The sequence below is a fragment of the Vipera berus genome, assembly GCF_964194415.1.
Source record: "Vipera berus genome assembly, chromosome: 6".
NCBI classification, from domain to species: domain Eukaryota; kingdom Metazoa; phylum Chordata; class Lepidosauria; order Squamata; family Viperidae; genus Vipera; species Vipera berus.
In genome coordinates this window covers 1856038-1883741 of record NC_138208.1, presented here as the reverse complement: position 1 = coordinate 1883741, position 27704 = coordinate 1856038, and the positions used below count along the sequence as shown (strand labels likewise).

The 27704-nt window shown below is 40.6% G+C and overlaps 1 protein-coding gene across 1 annotated transcript; it reads right to left on the bottom strand.

Annotated features, from left to right (window-relative positions):
* Window positions 1-1559: 1559 nt before the first annotated feature.
* Window positions 1560-27704, bottom strand: LOC308669561 (fatty acyl-CoA reductase 1-like; the record flags this gene model as incomplete). The annotated part of the gene is made up of 11 exons (XM_081330327.1): window positions 1560-1955; window positions 2927-3054; window positions 4489-4618; window positions 5143-5314; window positions 5894-5961; window positions 15249-15367; window positions 16339-16383; window positions 19472-19649; window positions 20119-20298; window positions 23868-24043; window positions 27504-27704. 11 exons carry the CDS (start codon window positions 27702-27704, stop codon window positions 1793-1795), a joined length of 1560 nt encoding a protein of 519 aa, XP_081186453.1. The 3' UTR covers window positions 1560-1792.

The following is a 27704-nucleotide window of genomic DNA, read 5'->3' as shown; positions in this document are numbered from 1 at the left end:
CTGTCTGAGATGGTGTAGGCTCTCCTGCTTGAGCAGGGGGCTGGACTAGAAGACCTCCAAGGTCCCTTCCAGCTCTATTCTATTTTAAGATGTTTGGCTGCTATGTTCTTGACAACCCTTTCAATATTAGGACACAAGCATGTAAAAGAGAGGTGGGAGCCCCATCCTTGTTGACCCTCTGGAAGGCTGTGAAAACCCGGTCTTCTCCCAAGCACAGAATTTGATGGAGCTTTGGTGTGGATGTGCTTTTAGTTTCTTGCCTTGATCGTGTGATTTTAGGGACCTGGACCCAGTTGCGTTTTAATGGGATTGGATAGTTTGGTTCATGTTTTGATTTCCATTTGCCAGTGTTCCCTGGGTAGATGGCTAGATATATAAATGTATTAGGCAAGTAACTAGTCAATATCATTTCCCTGGAAATTTCCATTGCAGCTTGTATTCTGGAAAAAATATTGTTTTTCACCTAAAGAGCAACCTCTGTAATGATCATCCTGACTGTGTGCGCAGGAAAGGCCTTCATAATATTCCTTTCAAGTTGGCACAGCCTCTACCCATGTTTCCAAGGAATGTTGTAGACAGAGGATGACTAAGGGTTTGGGGAACTGTATGGTTCATTGCTATCAAGAGGGGTGACATAATAGCAGTGTTCCAGTATCTCAGGGGTTGCCCCAAAGAAGAGGGAGTCAGGCTTGTCTCCAAAGAGCCTAAAGGCAGGACAAGAAGCAACGGATGGAAACTCATCAAGGAGAGAAGCAACTTGGAACTAAGGAGAAACTTCCTGACTGTTAGAACAATTAACCAGTGAGACAACGTGTCTCCAGAAGCTGTGAATGTTCCAACACTGGAGGTTTTTAAGAAGAGACTGGACAGCCATTTGCCTGAAATGGTATAGGGTTTCCTGCCTGAGCACGGGGTTGGACTAGATGACCATCAAGGTCCTTTCCATCTTTTTATTATTGTTGTTGTTGTTGTTGTCAGATTCCTGAAGGGTCCCAGGCAAAGAGGGCACAATTACCAGTATAAAGAGGGTTTACGTTTGTGCAATGCACGTGGTGAACTATTTGTGTAAACTCTATTTAAATCTGCATTTAATCTCTGAGCTTTCAAAACATCAACTTCTGAAAAAAGAATGGAAGGGAGGGGATATCCCACCCACCCCCAAAGCAGTTGTCGTTGCTTTGTTGATGTCATGTTTGTTTCCGTCTTCAGTTTGAGTGAAAGAGATGCCTGAACCTTAATTATGCAATATATATATATACAGTATACTGGTTCAACGCAGGAGGAACGTACGGAATACAAACTGATTTACGTACAGTATGAAGCATCTGAAATTTTTACCATTCAGTATTTCTGGGTGGAAGATCTCCAGTGCCAGTTTTCAGGCTTCAGCTGGGCACTGGGACGAAACAAAAATGGGAGACATCATTGTGAAAAATGCAGCTTCCTTGGGATGATATGATGGATGTCGAGACAGAAAGTCAATGCCCATTGCAGCAATAATTTAATAGTAGTAGTGGTGGTAGTAGTAATTAGAGTAAGTCTCTTGTGATATCTGAAGACTTAAAGAGGTGGTCTTCAACCTTGGCAACTTTAAAACTTATGGACTTCAACTCCCAGAATTCTTCAGCCGGCTTGAAGTCCACAAGTCTTAAGGTTGCCAAGGTTGAAGAACCCTGATTTAAACAGTTGAAAGATATCTTGTTGCTGTTGAAGAAGACAGATACCAGGAGTTGATTTGATGTCTTGAAGGTTATTCCAAGGCATATTCCAAGGTCATTCCAGAAAATCGCAGTCAATGTCTAAGGGTGCTGGAAGCTCTAACGTAGCTAAGAAACTTGTAGCAGAGATTTAATACAAAATACCATACATTCCGAGCCATTTGTGACTTTGCAATGAATACGCGCCAGACGATCACAAGCAGAGTGGCCTTCAGTGCCCACTGGATAGTCCTTAGCCTGACAAAAGAGAGAAGAGAAAGAAGAGGAGCTGAAATACCAATGCTGGATAGTTCACAACACAAAACAGATCAGCCACCCGCTGGAATACGGAGAGTGTGATGGCAATGTATCAAAAATGTGCCACCCTGGACCAAAATGAAATCGGTCCATCCATATCATCGCGGTCACTTAGGGACGGAGGATGGATGACACGAACAGAAGAGTCAGCCTTGGTGACCCAGATCTTTAAAGGTTTTCCTCATGGGCTTTCTTCATCCAACCTAGATAGAAAGTTGGAGCAGTTACAAATAACAATGTCAGTTTCCACCTACCCTTAATCATTCAGAATGTTAAGACTGCATCTCGTGGGAAGAGCAATCAGATCTAGGCTATTATGTAAGCAACAGACATGATATTTACCTGTATTACCTAACCTAAGCCTAAATAACTATTGTAAGCAATCACAACTTCTGAAGGCAAGCCGTTCCAATGGTTGGTTGTTCTCACCATTAGGAAGTTTCTCCTTAGTTCCAGGTTGCTTCTCTCCTTGGTTAGTTTCCATCCATTGCTTCTTCTCCCACCTTCAGGTGCTTTGGAAAATAGGTTGACCCCAGAATCAATCGGAATAGAGCTTAAAGGACCCTGGAGGGCTTCTAGTCAACTCCCTTCTCAAGAAGGAGACCCTCTACAATTTGTGACAATTCGAGACCCCCATCTTCTCCGTGGCAGCTTTAATTATGGATACTTTAATCATGTATACTTTAATATACCTACTTTAATTCTTTAATCAATCAGATTCATTTCTTTTCCTGGCTCTACCTACTTCTTCGATCTGGGCTACTCTTCGTTTGGGGGAAGGATTCTAATATGTCATTCCAAGCCAAGCTGTGTGTGGCATCCAGCCCAAGCCCCCATTTTGTAGTGACCAAACAATTTCATCCGGCTCTCAGGTTGTGGAAGTTAACACAAAAAAATTGTATGTGTCTTACTTTCTGATATTCTGCCGGGCTGCAGGAAGTCCAGCCATGTCTTCATTCAGCAGATATTTCTTAGTTCCCAAGTAGTAATCTTTCATGTATTCTGGCCAAGTCAATTGACAGACGTCAAAGCAGAACACCTGGGATTAAGCAGAAAGAAGACTATTGTAATGGAGGGGAAGCACCATTCCAGTCTGGATTTTAAGCTCAACATTATAAGAAATAGGCTTTTCTGGACATTGCCTACGCTGATTATATTGATGTACCATCCAAGCAAAGGCAAAAACATATTTCTAAATTTGTTTGGCAAGGCAAGAAACCTTAATTAATATTTTATTAATTTTCTGTTATTACAATTCCTTAGTGCTTAGTGAACAATGTCTTGTCTGGGTTAATTTGTTATGTTTAGTAATACCAATTACGTTCTTACTCCCTCTCCCGTCTTTCCAACCGATGATGATGATGATGATGATGATGATATAATTATTATTATTATTATTAATAATAATAATAATAATAATAATAATAATAATAATAATAATAATAAAGTTGGAAGGGACCCTGGAGGTCATCTAGTCCAACCCCCTGCTCAGGCAGGAAACCCTATACCATTTCAGACAAATGGCTGTCCAGTCTCTTCTTAAAAACTTCCAGTGTTGGAGCACTCACGGCTTCTGGAGGCAGGTAGTTCCACTGGTTAATTGTTCTGACTGTCAGGAAGTTTCTCCTTAGTTCTAGGTTGCTTCTCTCTTTGGTTAATTTCCATCCGTTGCCTTCAGGGGCTTTGGAAAATAGCTTGACTCCCTCTTCTTTGGGGCAGCCCCTGAGATATTGGGAGACTGCTATCGTGTCCCCCCTCATCCTTCTCTTCACTAGACTAGCCATGCGCAGTTCCGGTAATTGTTCTTCATATGTTTTAGCCTCCAGTCCCCTGATCATTTTTGTTGCTCTTCTCTGTACTTTTTCCAGAGTCTCAACATCTTTTTTACATCATGGTGACCAAAACTGGATGCAGTACTCCAAGTGTGGTCTTACCAAGACCTTGTAAAGTGGTATTAACACTTCACGTGATTCTAACCCTCTGTTCATGCAGCCTAGCACTGTGTTGGCTTTTTTGGCAGCTGCAGCACATGGCTGGCTCATATTGAAGTGATTGAGGTTCCATCTTTGATAATATTATTTATCTTCTTTTTTCTTTAATTCTCAGTGTACGTCTATCCATTTCCACCCAGTCCAGTATTTCCTTAATTATCTCTTCCTCCAAATATACAACAAAGTGTATATTTAACATTACATGCGTTAAAAGCAGTGAGGATTGTATTTGCACAGCACTGGAAAAATGAAAAAAATTTTTTTTTGAAGGAAGAGATAATTATCTGCCCATTCTCTGAGCAACATCTCTTCACTGCATCTCCCAAGGTCTTTCCCACCTATCGTCACAGGGACTGGCCTCTTGCATAGGGCTCCGAGGAAAGAGTTTGCCCTTTTGAAAATCAGCTGAAATCTAGCCTTGAATGCACATTCTAACTACTTAATTTTAATTGACGGGATCTGTGGTTCGATCAGAGGCTTACCGTTTTGTCTTTTGGATTGAGCTCTTTCAGTAACGTGTTTGTATTTTCGTAGCTCCAGTCCCAGGAGCGGCTGATAAAATATTCAAGGTGACTCAGAGTCCTGCCCAAGTGACCGACAAGCTTCATCATCCTGAAAGGCAAAATAGAAACATCTCAGAGAGATAGAATTGTAGCATCTCTCCTCAAAAAAGATCGAGCAGAGGACGCTTTGCAAAGCATCTTGGTGCCCCAGTCCTGGAATATCTGTCCTCAAGGCCTTTCCCGAAGACATCCACCGAGACCTTTCGGATGGGACCGCTGGGGAACCAAGGGCGTTGTATGTCTTAAGGGCTGCCACAACCACAATTGGCTCCTACTCATTAAATTTGCCGATTGCATTTTTAATTGGAATCACTTCCATTGTTTGTAAGCTTTTGGGAGGATTATTACCCTGAAAGATGCAAAAGAGCTGTTGTTGAGCCAACGGCTGATGAGCTAAGCTGCAAAAATCAATCGAATCCTTTTCTAATAAATCCCCAAGGCTGTCAAATTGGCGGAAAAGGTGGTCCTCCTTGGAAAAAAAGGGTCTTAAGGGTGCTTCCCTAAAACTTCTACTGCTGGGCTTTTTTCGGACACCGTCCCCTACACACTCCAACGATGGAGATCCAATCTCACCGTGGCTTCTTTCCCATCAGCCGCAGACAGAGGTCACAGAGAAAAGCAGGGATTGTGTGATAGGCAAACATCAAGTACTGATGGACCAAGTAGCTCGAAGTCATGGAGGCATTAGGGATTCTGAAGGGTTTGTCCAGTGGGTGTTTTTCATAGGTGCTTTTCACGTGAATTTCTGCAGAACGGGAGAAAACAGATGCTGCACCCATTGAGGTAATTAGATGAAAAAGGGGCCATTATCGGAAAGGTCAACTTAAGAAATCCAAGTGCCATCTGAACTACCGGAAACCAGATGTGGTTTCCAGTCGCATGATTTAGATGTGACTGTTGGGAAAGAAAGTGTCTTCATCCAGCCTCTGGTCCTGTTAATAATTATTATCATTGTTAGTGTGATGTTACAAAGAGTGTTTTGCCTCCCTGATTTTATTTGGTCAACGTCTAAGGCCACTGCTTACCTATTAGCAACAAAGTGACCTTAGAGAGTCACAAATAAAACAATAAAATAAATAGTTGCGCTACTGTCAGCCATGCAAGCCTTGCGAGATATTCCACGCAAGAAGCACAGACAGTAGTTGTAACTTCATTGTACGGTGATGTTAACCACATCTTGTGAAGAATTCCATACGACAATCCCTTATCCACACAGAGAATGTCGGCCCTTGAAATCTCAATGGCAAGGCAAGCCCTTAAGGATAACCTCCGTTCAAAAAGTCTGGTGGAATTTTCTGAATTCTTTAAAAAAAAAAATACTCACGTAATTCTCTCCAAGAAAATGGATTGAGGCCTCCAGAGGTACAGTTGTAGATCACCGGCGATTTGGGCCTGAGAAGAATAGAAATAAAAACAAAAAAACCCAAAGAATTCACAAAATATATTCATATTATGTTTATTAAACAGCTATATAAGCGGGAGTGTATGCAGTACAAACTTATAGCAAAATCGGAGGTGTTTGTAATGATGTTGAGACTCTAAAAAGAGTGCAGAGAAGAGAAACAAAGATGAACAGTGGCTGGAATTGGGTATGTCTAGTTTAACGAAGAGAAGGACGAGGGGGGACATGATAACACTCTTCCAGTATCTCAGGGGCTGCCCCAAAGAAGAGGGAGTCAAGCTATCCTCCAAAGCACCCAAAGGCAGGACAAGAAGCAACGGATGGAAACTAACCAAAGAGAGAAGCAACCTGCAACTAATGAGAAACTTTCTGACAGTGAGGACAATTAATTAATTAGTGATAATTAGAGGACTGGAGGCTAAAACATACAAGGAACGGTGGCTAGAATTCGGTATGTCTAGTTTAATGAAGAGAAGGACGAGGGGAGACATGATAGTGGTTTTCCAGTATCTCAGGGGCTGCCCCAAAGAAGAGGGAGTCAAGCTATCCTCCAAAGCACCCGAAGGCAGGACAAGAAGCAACAGATGAAAACTAATCAAGGAGAGAAGCAACCTAGAACTAAGGAGAAACTTCCTGACAGTGAGGACAATCAACCAGTGGAACAAACTGCCTCCAGAAGCTGTGGATCCTCCAACACTGGAAGTTTTCAAGAAGAGACTGCATAGCCATTTGTCTGAAATGGTATAGGGTTTCCTGCCTGAGCAGGGGGCTGGACTAGAGATGACCTCCATGGTCCCTTCCAACTTTATTATTGTTGTTGTTGTTACTGTTGCTGTTGTTGTTATAATAGCAGGTCAAAAAGTTCAGGAGGAGGGCTGTTAAGTGAAGCCCCACCAGACTGTCTATAGCAACTCCATCACTCTTTTTTTTATTGAAAAGTTTTAAAATACATTTTTAGAACATATACCCCATCTCCGCCACCTCCCTCCCCATCCCTCCCTTCCCAACACCGCCCCCCCCGACTTCCCAGAACTGAGTACAGGGTATTACATCACACAATCTCAATCTAAAATATTCTAATTACTATAATTACTCTTTAAATCCTATCGCACTTTAACTCTCCTTAACCATAGGAAAGATAAATAATATATCCTCTAATTATAATAACTAATAACTATTCATATGCTAAATGATACTTTGTAGTCCCATATTTATTCTGAATATAATCAATCCATCTTCTCCATTCCACTATATATCTCTGTTACGAATGATCTTTCACATATGCCGAGATTTTGGCCATTTCTGCCAGGTTCGAAACTTTCAAAGTCCGTTCTTCTATAGTAGGCAGATCCTCCTTCTTCCAGTATTGCGCTACCGAAAGTCTTGCAGCTGTTACTAAGTTCAGCATCAATTTAGTTTCTACAGCAGTCATTCAGTGATAATACCCAACAAAAACAATTGTAGTGAAAATCTTATCTTTTTCTTAAAGATCTTCTGCATGTTCCACCAGATTTTGATCCAAAAAGCTTTAACTTTTTTACAAGTCCACCATACATGATAATACGTTGCGTCATCACAACCACATCTCCCAACATTTTGGTTGACAATTTGGATGTTGTTGTTGTTGTTGTTGTTAGCTGCGAAGTCGTATCCGACCCATCGCGACCCTATGGACAACATTCCTCCAGGCCTTCCTGTCCTCTACCATCTTCTGGAGTCCATCTAAGCTCACGCCTACTGCTTCAGTGACTCCATCCAGCCACCTCATTCTCTGTCGTCCCCTTCTTCTATTGCCCTCGATCTTTCCCAGCATTAGGCTTTTCTCCAGTGAGTCCTTCCTTCTCATTAGGTGGCCAAAGTATTTGAGTTTTAGCTTCAGGATCTGGCCTTCTAAAGAGCAGTCAGGATTGATCTCCTCTAGGACTGACCGGTTTGATCGCCTTGCAGTCCAAGGGACTCGCAGGAGTCTTCTCCAGCACCATAGTTCAAAGGCCTCAATTCTTTGGCGCTCAGCCTTTCTTATGGTCCAACTTTCACTGCCATACATTGCAACTGGGAAGACCATAGCCTTGACTATACGCACTTTTGTTGACAGGGTGATGTCTCTGCTTTTTAGTGTGCTGTCTAGATTTGCCATGGCTTTCCTCCCTAGGAGCAAGCGTCTTTTAATTTTTTGGCTACAGTCCCCATCTGCAGTGATCTTGGAGCCCAGGAAAACAAAATCTGTCACTACCTCCATTTCTTCCCCATCTATTTGCCAGGAATTGAGAGGGCCAGATGCCATGATCTTGGTTTTCTTAATGTTAAGTTTCAACCCAAGTTTTGCACTCTCCTTCTTCACCCGCAACAAGAGGCTCTTTAGTTCCTCTTCACTTTCTGCCATTAGAGTGGTATCATCTGCGTATCTTAGGTTGTTGATATTTCTTCCGGCAATCTTAATTCCAACTTTTGATTCATCTAGCCCTGCCTTTCTCATGATGTGCTCTGCATATAAGTTAAATAGGCAGGGCGACAGTATACAGCCTTGCCGGACTCCTTTCCCAATTTTGAACCAATCAGTGGTTCCGTGTCCAGTTCTCACTGTTGCTTCTTGACCCGCATATAGGTTTCTCAAGAGACAAATAAGATGGTCTGGTACTCCCATCTCTTTAAGAACTTGCCACAGTTTGTTATGATCCACACAATCAAAGGCTTTAGCATAGTCAATGAAGCAGAAGTAGATGTTTTTCTGGAACTCCCTAGCTTTCTCCATGATCCAGCGTATGTTGGCAATTTGATCTCTAGTTCCTCTGCCTCTTCGAAATCCTGCCTGTACTTCTGGTAGTTCTCGATCCACATACTGCTGAAGTCTAGCTTGTAGGATTTTAAGCATGACTTTACTAGCATGAGAAATGAGTGCAATGGTGCGATAGTTTGAACATTCTTTGGCACTGCCTTTCTTTGGAATTGGAATGTAAACTGATCTTTTCCAATCCTGTGGCCACTGTTGAGTTTTCCAAATTTGCTGGCAAATTGAGTGTAGCACTTTTACTGCACTGTTTTTTAAGATTTTGAATAGCTCAGCTGGAATACTGTCACCTCCACTAGCTTTGTTGTTGCTCAGCTTTTCTAAGGCCCACTTCACCTCACATTCTAGGATGTCTGGCTCGAGGTCAGTGACCACCTCATTGTGATTATCTGGGACGTTAAGCTCATTGTTGTATAGTTCTTCTGTGTAATTTTGCCACCTCTTCTTAATCTCTTCTGCCTCTGTTAGGTCCCTGCCATTTTGGTCCTTTATCATGCCCATTTTTGCATTATACGTTCCCTTCATCTCTCCAATTTTCTTGAAAAGATCTCTGGTCCTCCCTATTCTATTGTTTTCTTCTATTTCTTTGCACTGTTCATTTAAGAAGGCATTCTTATCTCTTCTAGCTATTCTTTGGAATTCTGCATTCAATTGGGCATATCTATGTTTTTCTCCCTTGCCTTTCGCTTCCCTCCTTTCCTCAGCTATTTGCAAAGCTTCCTCAGACAGCCATTTTGCTTTCTTGCATTTCTTTTTCTTTGGGATGGTTTTGGTTGCTACCTGTTGTACAATGTCGCGGACCTCTGTCCATAGTTCTTCAGGCCTGCTAATTTTTGGGGATCTAAATGCCATCTATAAAACATTTTGTAAAAATTCTCCCTTACGTTTTGTGCCTGCGTAAATTTAACATTCCTAACCCATATTTTCTCCCAAGTGTCCATTATTTTTGGTTCTTGAAAATTCTGGGCCCATTTTATCATATAATCCTTAACCAGTTCCGCTTCTGAGTCAATTTCTATCAATGCATTACAGTATATCCTTCTTATATGCACACAACTTTGATCTTTACCAAATTCCCATCTGATATTGAAATACCAATTTTCTGATCTTCTTTCCATCTGGCCTGTAACTGCCCATACTGAAACCAACTTTGTACTATTCTTTCTTCTTTTAGAATATTAGAAGACTTCAATTGCCATTCATTCTTTTCCAGTCTAAGAATTTCTTTATATGTTATCACATCATGTTTAAATCCCACATTTATATTTTCTATTGCATGTTTAGGTATTGCCCAAATAGGAATTTTATAATTCAACTTATATCGATATTTTTTCCAAACTCTCAACATGGCAGACCTTAATATATGTGTTTTAAAAACTTTGTCCACTTTTTTTTATCATACAATAAATAAGCGTGCCAACCATATAACAAATCCCACCCTTCAATATTCAATAATCTCCTTTGTGTTAAATTAAACCAATCACTAATTGACGACAATGCTGCCGCCTCATAATATAATTTAAAATTGGGTACTTTGAGACCGCCTCTTTCACGTACATCTTGCATTATCTTAAATTTAACTCTCGGTCTCTTCCCTGCCCAAGTAAATTTATTAATACCTCTCTGCCATTCCTCCAGATTTGAATCTTTTTTAAGTATAGGTATCATTTCAAATAAAAATAAAAATTTAGGTAAAACATTCATTTTCACAGCTGCAATTCTTCCCAATAAAGAGAGTTGTAATTTTCTCCAACTATCTAGCTCTTTTTGTATTTTTGACCATGAAAATTCATAATTATTCTTATATAATTTAGTATTTGAAACTGAGAGACGTACCCCCAAATATTTAACCTTTTTAACTATTTCAAATCCCGTTAATTTTTCTAGGGCTACCTTTTGTTCTATGGTCATATTTTTAGACAATATCTTAGTTTTTTGTCTGTTTACCTTGAATCCCGAAACGTGTCCATATTGTAAAATTATTTCCATTAAATCTGTAACTGATTGAATTGGTTGACTTAATGTAATAACCAAGTCATCTGCAAACGCTCTCAATCTATAGTCTTGATCTTTTATTTTAATTCCCTTTATTTTCTTTGAATCACGTATTTTAATCAATAATATTTCCAATGTTAAAACAAACAACAATGGCGACAGTGGACATCCCTGTCTTGTACCCTTTTCAATTTTACAAGCTTCTGATAAGCTACCATTAATTATTATTTGTGCTGTTTGTTTTTGATATATAGCCCTAATAGGTTGTAAAAACTTATCCCCAAACTGCATCTTCTCTAACACTTTAAATAAAAATTCCCAGTCCAATTGATCAAAAGCTTTTTCAGCGTCCAGAACAATCAGTGCTGCAGGGACTTGGTTATTTCTTTCTAAATATTCTAATACATTTACAATATGTCTCACGTTATTTTTCATTTGCCTACCACTTATAAATCCTGTTTGATCAATATGAATCATTTGTTGCGTAACCTTCATCAATCTATTTGCTAAAATTTTTGCAAATATCTTGTAATCAGTATTCAACAACAATATAGGTCTATAATTTTTAGTTTGTATAGGATCTTGATCTTCCTTTGGAATCAACGTTATAAATGCTGTTTTCCATGATGGAGGAACCTCCCCTCCGGATTGAATCGTTCTAAACAATTCTTTTAAAGGTTCCACCACCTCTAGTTGTAAATTTTTATAATAAGTAGCAGTCAATCCATCTGTCCCAGGTGCCTTACCTACTTTTAATTGTTTAATTGCTAGAATAATTTCTTCAGTGGTTATCAATTGATTCATCTCTTCCCGTTGCTCTTGTGTGAGCGACGGGATATTCACTCCTTGCAAATAACTATCTGTGTCTAAACCTTGACTTTTATCCCTTGCATACAGCTTAGAGTAAAATTCGACAAAAGCCTTTTTAATAAGATTTTGCTGAAATACTTCTTTACCCTTATAAACTATCTTGTCTATATGATGAGATCTTTGTTTTTTCCTTAATAAATAAGCTAACCACCTGCCAGGTGTATTTGCGTTATTAAAAATATTATGTTTAGCATATCTTAAATTAGTTGCCACCTGGTCCGCCATCAGCATATCAAACTGACCTCTTAACAGGTTAATTGAATCTTTTAGCCTCTTGTCAGATGGATCCATAGTAAAAGCTTTCTCTTTCCTCTTTATTTCCTCCTCTAATTCTTTATGCTTAAATTCCATTCTACGTCTATATTTATTATTCAAATATATTAAAACTCCTCTCATATAAGCTTTACTTGCATCCCATACCATTTCAATAGAGGTGCCTTTGTGCATATTCATAATAAAAAATTCTTTCATCTGCTTTTTACATTCTTCCACATTTTCTACATATCTAAATAAATTTTCATTTAATCTCCATGATCTTCTGTCAGCATTACCCTTATCCAACCTCATCCAAACTGGACTATGGTCTGATAAAGTTCTTGGACATATCTTGATCTTCTTAATCCTAGAAAAAAGATCATTAGTAATTAGTATAAAATCAATCCTAGAAAAGGATTGATGTCTGAGAAAAAAGTAAAATCCTTTTCATCCACGTTTCTTTCTCTCCAAATATCTCTCAATTCCAAATCATCTTTCAACTCAAAGAAAGATTTAGGCAATCTAGCATGGTTAGGAGTATTTTTTTAAAAACCTTTCTTATCCTTCTGCGTGTCCAGCACACCATTCCAGTCTCCCATTAAGATACAAGACTTATAATCCCATTGAATTATTTTGTTATGTAGCAATTTATAAAATTCTTCTTGTTGTTGATTAGGAGCATATATTCCAATTAAAAGTATTTTCTTCCCTTCAATCAAAAGTTCAATAATAATATATCTTCCTTGTATATCTGCTTCTATTAATTTAGCTATCGGACCCTTCTTCACATATATTACTACACCATTTTTCTTCTCTGGAGCAGATGCAATAAATTGTGTACCCAGTCTCAAATTTATCAAATATTTCTGATCAGAAACTCGAATATGCGTCTCTTGCAAACATACAACGTCATTTTAAAAATGTTTCAAATACTGAAATATTTTCTTCCTCTTTTGTGGTGAATTCAAAACACTAACATTCCAAGTCAGGAATTTTGTCACCATCTTTTGCGACTTGAAGCCTCCGGAGCGCCTCCTGAAGATCTTCAGAGATCTGTCTCTTCGGCCTCGCTCCTCCCACTGCTTCACTTGGTTCTTGAGTTATAGTCATCAAACCTTGATCCTGTTGTTGTTGTTGTGCCTTACGTCTAGATGCAGCCCGAGTTCATCCTTTCCTTCTTTATCTTCTGAAGATGGAGGTGAACCTGCTTTCAGTACATTAGTATAAAAATCTCATGCCTTCAAAACTGTATTAAGACGGTATCTTATTCCAGCAAAATTCACCACAATCCCCATTGGTATCTTCCATCTGAACTGAAGCTGTTGTTTTTTCAATTCTTCTGCCAGAAAAGCAAAATCTTTTCTTTTTCTCAAAACTTTTGGGGTAATCTCTTTCAGAATCAAAACCTCCTGACCAGCAATTTTAAATCTCTTATTATAAAAAATTTGAATAATCTCATTTCTTATCTTTCTCTTCGTAAAATACACCACCACATCTCTTGGCAATTTCCTTTGCCTGGCAATCCAGGAGTTAACTCTATAAGCTTTATCTATCTCGCCAAAGAAATCTTCGGGTTGTAACTCCAAATTAGGTGCCAAGGCATCCGCCAGCGTCTCTTGCAAATTCTCCTGAGGATTCTCTTTCAAACCTCTGATCCTCAGAGCAAACTCCATATCTCTGTATTGTATCATCACAACCTCTTCCTCCGTTTTATCCATTTTATATTCAACTTCACCCATTTTGGCCTCCAACATCAGATTATTTTGTTTCACCTCTTCCACCCGTTCATTCAGAGTCTCAATACATCCTGCCAGCCCCTGAAGTGCTAAGAGAATGTCCTCCCGCATTTCCTTGTTCTTATCCTCAATAAGCACAGCCACCTGTTCAGTTATTTTTTCAGTTATTTTTTTCAGACTGAGTTGCTAAAGCCACTTTTAAAGCATCTTGTAAGTCCTTTAAAGTTACAGGTGGAGCAGCTGCGGGGGATGATGTCAAAGACTGCAATCCAGATTGCTGAACAGACGATGTCCCTGCACTTTTAGTAACAGGGATTCTAGGAGGCGTAGAAGCCATTTTATAGCCAGTTAACTCTCCGCTCACACTTTCACTTTTCTTCTCCTTTAACAGCTTAAACCAAATCTTGTAAATTTAAGCAGGTCAAGTTTAAAGTCCAATTCCTCCTCAATATCCCAGCAAACACTTTCACTATAAAAGAAGTGTGAGAGGAAAGAAAAAAAACCCTTTGCTTCTTGTAAAAAAAATCTTCTCCTCTCTTTTCCCTTTTCACTCAGGCGCCATTTTCCCTTTCTTTTCCAAGTAGTTATTGAGACGAAAAAAAAGTTGTTGTTTTTTTCCAAGAGTTAAAGCCTTGTACTTGCTGTTTATACGACTCCTGTATCCGCTCTGCTGCAACAATGTTTCTAGATGTCAATCAGATCCGGCAGGAGTGGATTCAGTGTCTTGTTCTGCTGATAGCAGAAGTGTCCTCCGCTCCGGAGATTCCCAAGCTTTGGGGGGGCTCTCACCCTGGGGCTCTAGGGGAGCTCTACCCCTACCTGGGAACTCCCCCTCCCCTCTTCACCCGAGGAGTGGGGTTTTCATGCCACAGAGCAGTTGATTGTCAGCTGCTCCACGGTTTAAACAGCAACGAAGGACCGGTGGTCGATTCCGACCGTCCGCAACGCTGGAGAGCCACCCGGAAGTCGCAACTCCATCACTCTTAAAGAGGGGCAGATTTTTTTTTTATCTCAGCCACTCTTGATTTTTTTTTTACTTCCCCTCCTTTGCAGGCACCCCTGTAACATGTCATTTTCAGTTTTATCTGTATCAGGATTGTGAAGGGAGTGTTCAGCAGATCCCATGCAGATCCCACATCCTAGTGCTCCAATGTTCAGGTGGTCCAGTCTGAGTCCAGGTTGTTCTCTTCCCTTGGGTCTTCTGGGGCAAAAATGGTCAACAGAAGATCTTTCTGATTTTTTTTTTCTTCATATTTACAACTTTCCAGTCATTTTCATCAACCCTTTCTCTTACACCTTTCCATTAGGTGTAAGTCAATCCCATAGTAAAGGCATTGAAGGAACTGATTCAATAAATGACACAAACCCCCATTGTCTGCTCAAAGGTGCTTTTTCAAAAGGCAACTGGATTGATTTTCCAGGAGGAGGAGGAGGAGGAGGAGGAGGAGGAGGAGGAGGAGGAGGAGGAGAAGAAGAAGAAGAAGAAGAAGAAGAAGAAGAAGAAGAAGAAGAAGAAGAAGAAGAAAGCTTTTTATCCAAAAAGCTTCATCAGTTGGGACTGGGGGGGGAAACAATGGAAGGATTGTATTTCTTTGCAGCCATCTGATCATTAGTACTCTTTTTGAGGCCCTACCTGTGAACTGCAGTGTACCAGCCAGCAGTGATGGTTAAGTTGATAGCTAAGTCTACTGGAATAATATCAGCTATTGCCGCTGGATTGCATTTTATAGTCCGTAAAATCCCTTTTGCAGCCTAGAAATAAAGCAATTAATTAAACCTATATAACTTGACTTCCTTATTTAGCACAGACTTTATGTAGTCCAGAACAACTAGACACAAGGACAATTACCTTTTTCCTAATCCACTTACGACTATGACTTTGTTGCTTGCAACTTACGATTTATATTATTTTATTTAGTAACCTAGAATGATTTATGTTGATGGCTTCTTTGAATATTCTATGCCTATCACTAAGTGTTGCATCTTGTGATTTATGATGAAGGTATTTTTAGGATGACTTATGTTCATGGTTTTTGGGACGCGGTGGCTCAGGGGGTTAGGACGCTGAGCTTGTCGATCAGAAGGTCGGCAGTTTGGTGGGTCGAATCCCGAGCGCCGGGTAGCAGAGTGAGCGCCTGTTACTCATCCCAGCTTCTGCCAGCCTAGCAGTTCGAAAGCACGTAAAAATGCAAGTAGAAAAATAGGGACCACTCCGGTGGGAAGGTAACAGCGCTCCGTGCGCCTTTGGCATCTAGTCATGCCGGCCACATGACCACGGAGACGTCCTCGAACAAGCGCTGGCTCTTCGGCTTTGAAACGGAGATGAGCACCGGCCCCTAGAGTTGGAAACGACTAGCCTGCATGTGCGGGGGAACCTTTACCTTTACCTTTTACCTTCTATTTTAGCCCAGTGCTGAAAAAGTGACCAAATATATACCGTTCTGAGCTTCTGGACTAAAAGGTTAAAAAAACCGTAAGAGCCCCTGTGGATTTTATTCCACTAGTCGTGGCCGACTTTAGGGAGTGGTGCTTACCTCCGTTTCAAAGCTCTTTCCACCTCTGCCCTCCCCAGAATCTGCCCTCCCACTGCTGCGATGTGAGCATTGTGGTGCTTTCCTGTCACAATTGTCCACAGCTGGACTCCACACTTTGTTTTTTCCTTGGCTGGCTTTGCCGCCCCTAAGTCTGAGAAGACCCAAGTCCTTATTTTCATCTTTACCTACCGCAACCAGGAGGCCACTTGTGCCATTGAAGTTGTCAACCCAGCCCTGAAAAACAAAAAACAGGAGAAACAATGGTTGTGAAGCATGAGGCATGCGTTACATTAAGATTATGCACAGCTTATTTCAACTTCGAGGTTGAAAGTTGAGTCTCTCGTGCAGAATTTTGCTGTTCAGAGATTGATTGAGCACATAGCACTGGCACTTAGACTTATCTACCGCTTCACAGTGCTTTGCAGCCCTCTCTAAGCGGTTTACGGAGTCAGCCAATTGTCCCCCAACAACCCGGGTCCTCATTTTACCGGCCTCGGAAGGACGGAAGGCTGAATCAACCTTGAGCCGATGAGAATCGAACTGCCGAACTGCTGGCAGCCAGGAGTCAGCACAATTAGCCTGCAGTACTCAAAAACAGCCACTGCGAGAGGGACCTTGGAGTCCTAGTGGACGATCACTTGACCATGAGCCAGCCGTGTGCAGCAGCAGCCAAAAAAGCTAATACAATCCTGAGTTGTATAAACAGAGGCATAGAATCAAGATCACACGAAGTATTATTACTGCTTTATAAAACCCTAGTGAGGCCACACCTGGAATACTGCAGCCAAATTTGGTCACCATATCACAAAAATGATATTGAGAGCTTGGGGAAAAAATTCAGAGAAGAGCAACTAAGATGATCAAAGGCCTGGAGATCAAAACATACAAAGAACGGCTGTGGGACTTGGGTTTGGCTAGTCTAAAGAAAAGAAGAAATATGGGAGACATGATAGCAGCTTTCCAGTATTTGAGGGGCTGCCACAAAGAAGAGGGGGTCACGTTATTCACCAGAGCTCCAGAGAGAAGGACGAGAAACAAGGGTTGGAAACTAATCAAGGAGAGAAGCAACCTAGAATTAAGGAGAAACTTCTTAACAGTGAGGACAATTAATCAGTGGAACAACTTGCCACCAGAAATCATGGGTTCTCCAACACTGGAGGTTTTCAAGAAGACTTGACATTTGCCTGTCTGAGACAGCACAGGTTTTCCTGCTTGAGCAGGGGGCTGGACTAGAAGACCTCCAAGGTCCCTTCCAGCTCTATTCTATTCTATTCTATTCTATTCTATTCTATTCTATTCTATTCTATTCTATTCTATTCTATTCTATTCTATTCTATTCTATTCTTTCTATATTCTATTCTATTCTATTCTGTATTTCTATATTCTATTCTATTCTATTCTATTCTATTCTATTCTATTCTATTCTATTCTATTCTACGTATTCTATTCTATTCTATTCTATTCTATTCTATTCTATTCTATTCTATTCTATTCTATTCTATTCTACGTATTCTATTCTATTCTATTCTATTCTATTCTATTCTATTCTATTCTATTCTATTCTATTCTATTCTATTCTGTATTTCTATATTCTATTCTATTCTATTCTATTCTATTCTATTCTATTCTATTCTATTCTACGTATTCTATTCTATTATATTCTGTATTTCTATATTCTATTCTATTCTATTCTATTCTATTCTATTCTATTCTATTCTATTCTATTCTATTCTATTCTGTATTTCTATATTCTATTCTATTCTATTCTATTCTATTCTATTCTATTCTATTCTATTCTATTCTATTCTATTCTATTCTATTCTGTATTTCTCTATTCTATTCTATTCTATTCTATTCTATTCTATTCTATTCTATTCTATTCTATTCTATTCTATTCTATTCTATTCTATTCTATTCTATTCTATTCTATTCTATTCTATTCTATTGCACTCTAGCCACTGTGCCAGCATGGCTCTTATGTTACAAATGTTAAAAAAAAATACTAATGTTTGTTAAGGGCTTGTTGAGAGCTAGCAAACAAGAAAGAATGTAAAATGGTGGTAACACGAAGACACGAACACTGCCCAAACTTCGAAAACTAATACGGACAATACCAGTTTTGTTTCTCCTGGAATTTTGGTCAAGAGACACAAATCTCAAGCTAGGACTAGGGGGTGTTTCTCCTGTGGAACAGAAAAAAAAGGCAGAGACTTCATGACCAAAATCTGAATTTCGCAGACATTAGCTCTGTTTGTCCAAGCACAAATTGTACCGGGAGACGGTTGAAAATCAGACTGGAAAATGGAAGAGTTATTTTCCCCTGCGTTCCTGAGTGAGGCTGCTGGCTCTTACACAAGAATGTGTGGGCAGTCTACTGGTCAAAGTTGTTACGGCATGCTTGTTCTTGTTGATTAGTATGCAAGTATTAATTAATAATCTTTTAGGCTGAGTGGCTGTGAGCAAACATAGGCTTCCATCTGAAGCATGTGAAAAAGGCCGATATGGCTGGCCGTCACCGTAGCTTTAGCCATAAGCCGTAAGAAGAAATGGTTTCCTGTTACCTTCTCTTCCGTATTTACTCTTCACGTAATCGCCCATGTTTCTCCTTAAAAGAGTCCCTGAGGCACCCAGCCCAATATTGTAGATCATTCTGAGAAATCTCTGTGTAGTTTGGGGAGTAGAGTTTGAGAGGCACTCAATGCGTAGCCCCAGATGTGAGTTTCTATAAAGGGATGTTCCGTTGTTGCAATGAATTTGAAGGGCTTCACTCTGAACAAGGGATTTGATCGTGTTTTCTGGTTGAAGATTACACCCGTGCCCCTTTGTGTTGTCTGTCTGTTTTTCAACATTGTTTGTCTGTTTTTCAATGTTTCAATGTGTTGTTTGTCTGTTTTTCAATGTCGTTTGGTTTTTTCAATGTTTCATTGTGTTGTTAGTCTGTTTTTCAACGTTGTTTGTCTGTTTTTAATGTTTCAATGTGTTTGTTTTTCAATGTTTCTTTTTCAGTGTTTCAATGTTTTGTGTTTTTCAACGTCATTTGTCTGTTTTTCAATGTTTCAATGTGTTGTTTGTTTTTCAAATTCATTTGTTTTTAAATGTTTCAATGTGTTGTTTGTCTGTTTTTCAACGTTGTTGGTCTGTTTTTCAACATTGTTTGTCTGTTTTTCAATGTTTCATTGTGTTGTCTGCCTGTTTTTCAGCATTATTTGTTTTTCAATGTTTCAATGTGTCCACAAAATTAGCCATTAGGAAATGGCTCCAAACCAACCCTTTTACTATACGTTGAATGAGAACCAACCGCTGGAAGAAGAAACATACTCACTGGGAAGGGCTCCTGCCAACTAGCTCCCACAATGGAAGGTCTGATGATGGCAACATTTAAGTCTCCTTTTTCCTGCTGGATCAGATGCTCAGTCAGAGCTTTGGAGAAGGTGTAGGTGTTAGGCCAGTCTCCAATCAATTTAGGGGTGATTTCTTCAATGAGGGACTCATCCATCCACCTAATGGAATTTTTAAAAAAAATAAAAATAAAAGATATCCATGGAGGAAATTAAATTTGAACCATTGTCCATTTTCATATGCATGTCATTGGAAAAGTTAAAGTTTTATGTACATGGCAGGTCTTCCTAAAAGATCCTTCCTTCCTTCTTTCCTTCCTGCTTCCTTTCATCCATCCAACAATCCATCCATCCATCCATCCATCCTTTCATCCTTCCGCATGAGTCTCGCCCATCCCATCATCGTTTACCAAGAGGAAGACAGAACATTGGGTCAAAAAAAGATCGTGAAATAGATTCTTCTCGCGGTGCATCTACTCTAGACAAGCCTTGCACCATTTCTGGAACTTCACTGCCACCAATCCTCTCTCTCGCTCTTGGAAGGAAGTTGCATAGGACGAGACAACAAGGATCCCTTCCAACATGCTTGCAAATACATTGCAAAGGAGGAAGGTTTGTTTCCATTACTTACGCTATCATGTCCAAAAGCTTCTTTGGCTCCACAGGAACAGGGTAGAAGACCTCCTCTATGTGTCTCCGATTACAATTTGAATAGGCAGTGGAAACGTGGACGAGGACTTCAAGGTTCTTCATCTGGTGGGCCAGCCTCAGGAGCTGCTGGGTGCCCAAGACATTCAGGAGAAGGGCATCTCTGCTCAAGGAAGCACAAAAAGCTAGGATGAGGTCCAGCTGGGGTGGGAGCAGGTCCGAACCAATCCTTTTGGGTCTCCCAAGAGCTACCTCAGGAGCTTCAGGATATCTTGATGGACAGATGTCTCATATAGTGTGGAGAAGACCACAGGTTGTAGTCTACATCACCTTCTGAGAGGTCTCTGCTAGTAGAATCGGAAACGACCATCACTTGGTTGAATTTGCAAATTAGTTGACAAAAACAAACAAACCCAAACAAATAAACATCACAGCATTGCCTGCAGTGGAGACAAACTCTGCCCAGTTCCTGGACCATTTGCGTTTTGGCAATGGGAGAATCAGAGCTTCTCTCATTGTTCCTAAAGAACGTATCTTTTATTTCTATTTATTTGGAGGCTGCCTATGGGCAAAACTGGGAAAAAAACCCTTGAACCTCCAGCATTGTGTCCAATCATTTAACTAGGTTCGAAGAATAAAAAGAATAAAATATTGGCAATGTATTTTTTTTCACGTTCTCTAAAGGGCGTCAGGTCGAATCCATTTTCAGATAAAATGTTGCTCTATTTTTTTTCTTCTTAAAAACACAAACCAGAATGTCTGGGGCAGAATTCTGAGGGTTGACACAAAGCAGCAATAGGCAAACAGTGGCCAGCAAATTCCACGTTGTAATATTACTCATTTCCCAAGAAACCAGCTGTCTCATTTTTGGCAGAATATATATATGTTAAATATTTGTCAAGTCATTTGAATATGCCTTGCTAATTAACTCTTTCTTTCCTGTTTTGGCCTAACTCAAGGCTATCCACAGGATATAGTCACAACTGATGACAGCTCATTATTTGTGTAAATTATTCAAATTGCTAATAATCTCAGATAAAAAGGGTATGACTGACTGACGAGAACATAAGAAGTTCGAAATGATCATTTCAGCCTCCCTAAAATTCTTTATTAACAATTTGAATATATATGTATGTATGTATGTATTATGCATGTATGTATGTATGTATGTAAATTTGAAATGGCCATATTAGTCTCCCTTTAATTCTTTGTTAGCAATCCAAAAATTTACACAAATATGAGCTGTCACTGTTGTGACTACAGCCTGTGGATGGCCTTGGGTTAGGCTGAAACAGGCAATAAGATTTGTCCCATGTTTGGGGCCTAGCAAAATACTTAACAAACATTTATATATATATAAATCCCAGGGTCCAAACCTTATCCAGAGTTGCCTGGAACAGTTTCAAATCAGATTTTGCCAAAACCGAGCCACACTCTTGTCAAATTTTGCCAACATAAGTTCAGAGAACTTCACTGCTAAGCTTTAAAAGGATGGAAATGAATTTGGTTTGCCTCATGAAACCAATCAGCCAAAGAAATATTCTTTGGGAACAGTCCCTATCATTTCAGAAAACATACTTAAGTAACATAGTACATTTTTTATGATATCGGAAATATAAAAATGTTGGGACGGTTTATATAAGGGAAATTTAATGGGTCTGAGTGGGGTTCCTTCTTTGTGTATCATCCAGATGTCCCAAGCTCTTTGGTCTCCCCAAGATACACAAAGAAGGAACCCCACTCAGACCCATAGTCAGCTCCATAAGCTCACCTCTACAAAATCTAGCCAAATTTCTTGCCAAACAACTACAGCCTTACGCAAATTCCATCGCCTCACACGTACAAAACTCATTCCAATTCATAGAGATCATAAGTAAACTAAACTTACAGCCCTGTGACCTACTTGTGAGCTTCGATGGCATATCCCTCTTCACCCAAGTGCCAATCAAAGAAGCCTTGACAGCTATCCTAAATAAATACAACCCCCCAAAACACATCCTAGATCTGACCAACCACTGCCTATCAAACACATACTTCATCTACAATGGACAAAGATACAAACAAATGGAAGGAGCACCCATGGGATCACCCCTTTCACCTGTCATCGCAAACTTCTACATGGAACACTTTGAAACCCTCGCTCTAGAAAAATCCAACCACAAACCCAAACTCTGGCTCAGATACGTAGATGACACCTTCGTAATCTGGCCACACGGCAAAGAAAAACTGGATGACTTCCTCACACAGCTCAACAGCCTACACCCCAAAATACAATTCACCATGGAAACAGAAGCTAACAATCAACTTCCCTTCCTTGATGTCTTAGTCTACAAGAAATCCAACGGCTCCCTAGGACACACTATCTACCATAAAAAAACACACACAAACCGCTACCTGAACGCACTCTCACACCACCACCCAGCACAGATCAACTTCGTAGCCAAGACACTCATCTCCAGAACAAAACACCTAGCTGACGAACAACACCTAAAAACCAAACTACACACTCTCACTAATGTACTAACAGCCAACGGATTCCAAAGAAACACGATTACCAACTTAATCCGAAGAGAGACACCCACAAAAACCCAAGACAGAGAACAAGAAAATGGCAAAGACCTCCTCCCATACTTAAAAGGGACCACAGACAGAATCAGCAAGATCCTCCAAAAACACAACATCAAAACAGCATTCTGCACAGACAGAAAAATATCCACCATCTTAAAAAAACCCAAAGACATAATTGGGTTAGAAAACCAAGGAGTATACGAAATCCCATGCACCACCTGCACCACCACATACATCGGACAGACCAACAGAAGAATAAGTGCATGCATTGAAGAGCACAGGAACTCACTCAGAAAGGGAGAACAAACTTCATCCCTGTTCCAACACTTTAAAGCCACGGGACACGAAATTGATTTTAAAAAAACCAAAACTATCACCAAAATTGAACATTTTAACAACAGAATAATCAGAGAAGCCATCGAGATAGAAAAACACCCCCACAGCATGAACAAACGAGATGATACCTCTTGCCTACCAGCCACTTGGAAACCCGCCTTGATTGACAGATCAAGAATAATACCAGACCCAAACTCATGATAACATCACATGACATCACCACCACACTACCATTCAAAAAGCAAATCCGAACCCACAACGATAACAACACACAACCACAAAACAGAAACCTAACTACAGCTGCAACATTAGCCACTTTAAACCCCTCCAAACCACACAATAAGCAAACTGACACCCACTATAAAAACATGACACCACCACAAACACGGAGCCGAACAAAAGCAGCACAACTCACCAGCTCAGGTCTAAGGCTGGCAGCTGAGACCAGCCCATCCACTCAAAACGCATCCCCACCCAATCAGAACACAGTCCCCATTCAAAACACACTCCCACCCAATCAGAACACAGCTAAGCCCCCACCCAATCAGAGCACACCTCCACCCCATCAGAACACAGCCAAGCCTCCACCCACAGAACACACCCCCTCTGGCAGTTTAAAAAAGAAGAAAAAACAGCCACTATCACACACTTCTCCCAGAAGAACGAAGCTGAAGCCACCAGCCTGAGGATGACGGATGAGATTTCATCGAAACGTTGCCCTGATACCTCCAATTCTACGTGGGGAAAAACCCCGAATGACCAAAGATCTACACACACACACACACACACACACATATTGAAACAAACAAGAAAGGAAGGAGAACTTACTTCAAGGGCTCATCAAATCGAACCGTTGCAGCACAGTGGAAGATCACGTTGACCTCAGAAATCAGCTCCTCCAGGTCTTCAGGAGAGATGGCCAGATCTGGCTTGGTGAACTCAGCACTGATGGGCTTAATCTTCTCATGGAAATTTGGCCACTCTTCCCGGACTCTGTCAAACACCTGGAGTTCAAGAGCCAATATTCACTTTTAAAAAGAAGAAGAAAAAATGCTCCAGGTTCCTAAGCTGATAGAGCCAAAATGAGTGCTGGGCAGACTTTTCAATTTTTTTTAAAAAAAAATATTTTTAAAAATCCTTTTTACTCCCTTAATTTATGACCTTCTGACTTGACCCTATGATTAGCCCAGTAATTAATCAAATTTGACAGCTGCATCTCAGCCAACTTTGATCATTAATATCTGATTATTTGTGTTCCTTTTAAAAGATTTCAACTGTATTCCCTCAAAACCATATTGAAACCAGAGGAGAAATTTAATTCGGAACAAGGGAAGGAGTAAGACAATTTGTGTAGTGTTGAAAGAAAAATCTTCATCTGGATCCAGTCCAAGCCGGGAATAAACAAAATCCAGACCGCTTTAGAAAGAAGGTTGTCGTTTATTGAAGAGCAGAGGCAGAGAGAAATGTGGCTCTGGAGCAGCTGACCACATGGAGCTGGGACTGGTGGGTTTTTATACCTTCTGGGGCTTTTGTGTTTGAGGTTGTTTCCTGTTCCTGTGGCATGAACTTTGACCTGGGCTTTTGAGCATGTCCTTTTGTTATTCTGATGGTGGTGGGATAATCCTATTATGTCCTAAAGGTCCTGCCTTTTAGAGTTTGGGTGGGGTATGTAAATTTTAGGGGTCTTTGTCTTTCTAATCTCGTCAGCTTCCAGCTTCCTGCCTCCAACCTTTCTGAATGGGGTTATCAAATCTGCATTTCTACAGAGCTGGTTTCTGCTTGGGGCAAGGAGAGGGGATTGGCTTCTGGGGGCTGGTTTTTTGTCTTAAGATTTTCTCCCATTATTCCTCTGGAGAAATATAATATTCTGCCTTTTTAATATTCCGCAAAAGATTTCTTTCTCTGGAGGCGGGGGGGGGGGCTGACATACCACAGTAGTAATTGATTTCCATAAATATCTGATTATAAATGATGTCCTCTCAATGTCCCCGCCTTGTTTAAGATTTTGTATTTGGATCTTGTATTTTGTATTTGTATTTGCCGGAAAAAATATCAACAACCTAAGATATGCAGATGATACCACTCTAATGGCAGAAAGTGAAGAAGAACTAAAGAGCCTCTTGTTGCGGGTGAAGAAGGAGAGTGCAAAACCTGGGTTGAAATTAAACATTAAGAAAACCAAGATCATGGCATCAGGCCCTCTCAATTACTGGCAAATAGATGGGGAAGAAATGGAGGTAGTGACAGATTTTATTTTCCTGGGCTCCAAGATCACTGCAGATGGGGACTGTAGTCAAGAAATTAAAAGACGCTTGCTCCTCGGGAGGAAAGCCATGGCAAATCTAGACAGCACACTAAAAAGCAGAGACATCACCCTGTCAACAAAAGGGCGTATAGTCAAGGCTATGGTCTTCCCAGTTGCAATGTATGGCTGTGAAAGTTGGACCATAAGAAAGGCTGAGCGCCAAAGAATTGAGGCCTTTGAACTCTGGTGCTGGAGAAGACTCCTGCGAGTCCCTTGGACTGCAAGGCAATCAAACCGGTCAGTCCTAGCAGAGATCAACCCTGGCTGCTCTTTAGAAGGCCAGATCCTGAAGTGGAAACTCAAATACTGTGGCCACCTAATGAGAAAGAAGGACTCACTGGAGAAGAGCCTAAGGCTGGGAAAGATGGAGGGCAATAGAAGAAGGGGACGACAGAGAATGAGGTGGCTGGATGGAGTCACTGAAGCGGGAGGCGTGAGCTTAAATGGACTCCAGAAGATGGTAGAGGACAGGAAGGCCTGGAGGAATGTTGTCCATAGGGTCGCGATGGGTCGGACACGACTTCGCAGCTAACAACAACAAAATTTGGATCCTAAGCAAGCAACAAGGAAAGAAAGCCCTCCTCGTGCCGGTGCCCTAAGAAGCAAAGTGGAAGATGGATGGACAGGAGTTTGGGACCTTCAACTGCAAGGCTTGGTTCAGGCTGTCCTCCTGCTTTAAAATACTCTAGGGGCAGAATGGTAGCAAATCCATCGCAGTCTTTGTAGGAAGCTGCAAAGAAAAGATCCTAAAACACGGAGTCAGTGCCTGCACAGCAGATCAGAGTCAGCTAAAGAAACAACTTGGTAATCAAATTAAACAGGTCTGCACTGAGAAGGAACAAGGAACAACCTGCCTCCAGAAGCTGCGAATGCTCCAACACTGGGGTTTTTAAAGAAGAGACTGGACAAAGATTTCTCTGAAATGGTCTAGGGTCTCCTGCCTGTGCAGGGGGTTGGACTAGAAGACCTCCAAGGTCCCTTCTTACTCTGTTATTCTAGTCTAGTCTAGTCTATATTCTGTATTCTATTCCATTCTATTTTCTATTCTATTCTCAATTCCTATTCTATTTTATTCTATTCTAATAATAATAATAATAATAATAATAATAATAATAATAATAATAATAATAATAATAATAATAATAAGAAGAAGAAGAAGAAGAAGAAGAAGAAGAAGAAGAAGAAGAAGAAGAAGAAGTAGTAGTTGGAAGGGACCTTGGAGGTCATCTAGTCCAACCCCCTGCTCAGGCAGGAAACCCTACACCATTTCAGACAAATGGCCGCCCAGTCTCTTCTTAAAAACTTCCAGTGTTGGAGCATTCACTGCTTCTGGAGGCAGGTGGTTCCACTGGTTAATTGTTCTAACTGTCAGGAAGTTTCTCCTTAGTTCTAAGTTGCTTCTCTCCTTGACTAGTTTCCATCCGTTGCTTCTTGTCCTGCCTTCAGGTGCTTTGGAGAACAGCTTGACTCCCTCTTTGGGGCAGCCCCTGAGATACTGGAGCACTGCTATCTATTCCATATTCTATTCTATTCTATTCTATTCTATTCTATTCTATTCTATTCTATTCTATTCTATTCTATTCTATTCTATTCTATTCTATTCTATTCTATTCTATTCTATTCTTGTTAACATTGTAATTAGATGCTTTTTGTTTTCTTTGTGACTGTGGACTTGATTAAGGTGGCCTAGAAATGTGTGCAAGAAATAGAAATAGAAATAGAAAGAGCCTTGGTGGAGCAGCGGGCTAATGCCTCCTTAAGTAACACCAGCTGCCTGCAATTAGTGCAGGTTCGAGTCCCACCAGGCTCAAGGTTGACTCAGCCTTCCATCCTTCCCAGGTAGGTAAAATGAGGACCCAGATTGTTGGGGGCAATTAAGCTGACTTTGTAATAATGCCGCTTGGGGTGTGTGTGAAAGCCCTAATAAGCAGGCATATACATAGAATGAAGGCTACTGCTAAGCTTGTAAGCCGCCCTGAGTCTTTGGAGAAGGGCGGGATATAAATGGAATTAAAAAATAAATAAATAAAATAAAATACACAAATCTCCTATTTGTCTCTCTGGGATTAAGACCAGACATGCTTCCTCACCACAGCAGCGAACCTATGGCACAACCCTACCAGCTGCTCTCCGTTTCTCTTCACCGTTGAGTTCCCTACCTTGCATTTCAGCAGATGCTCCACTCGGGTTTGTATGGATCGTCCACCTTTCGGCCTCACACACACGTAGATGGCTTTCACATCGTGGCAGGAACGGAGGAGCTTCTCCACCAGGACTTTGCCCATAAATCCTGTGGCTCCTGTAACAAGGACCGACTTCCCACTGTAGTAAGCGCCAACCAAAGACGTGGTGTCCTTCAT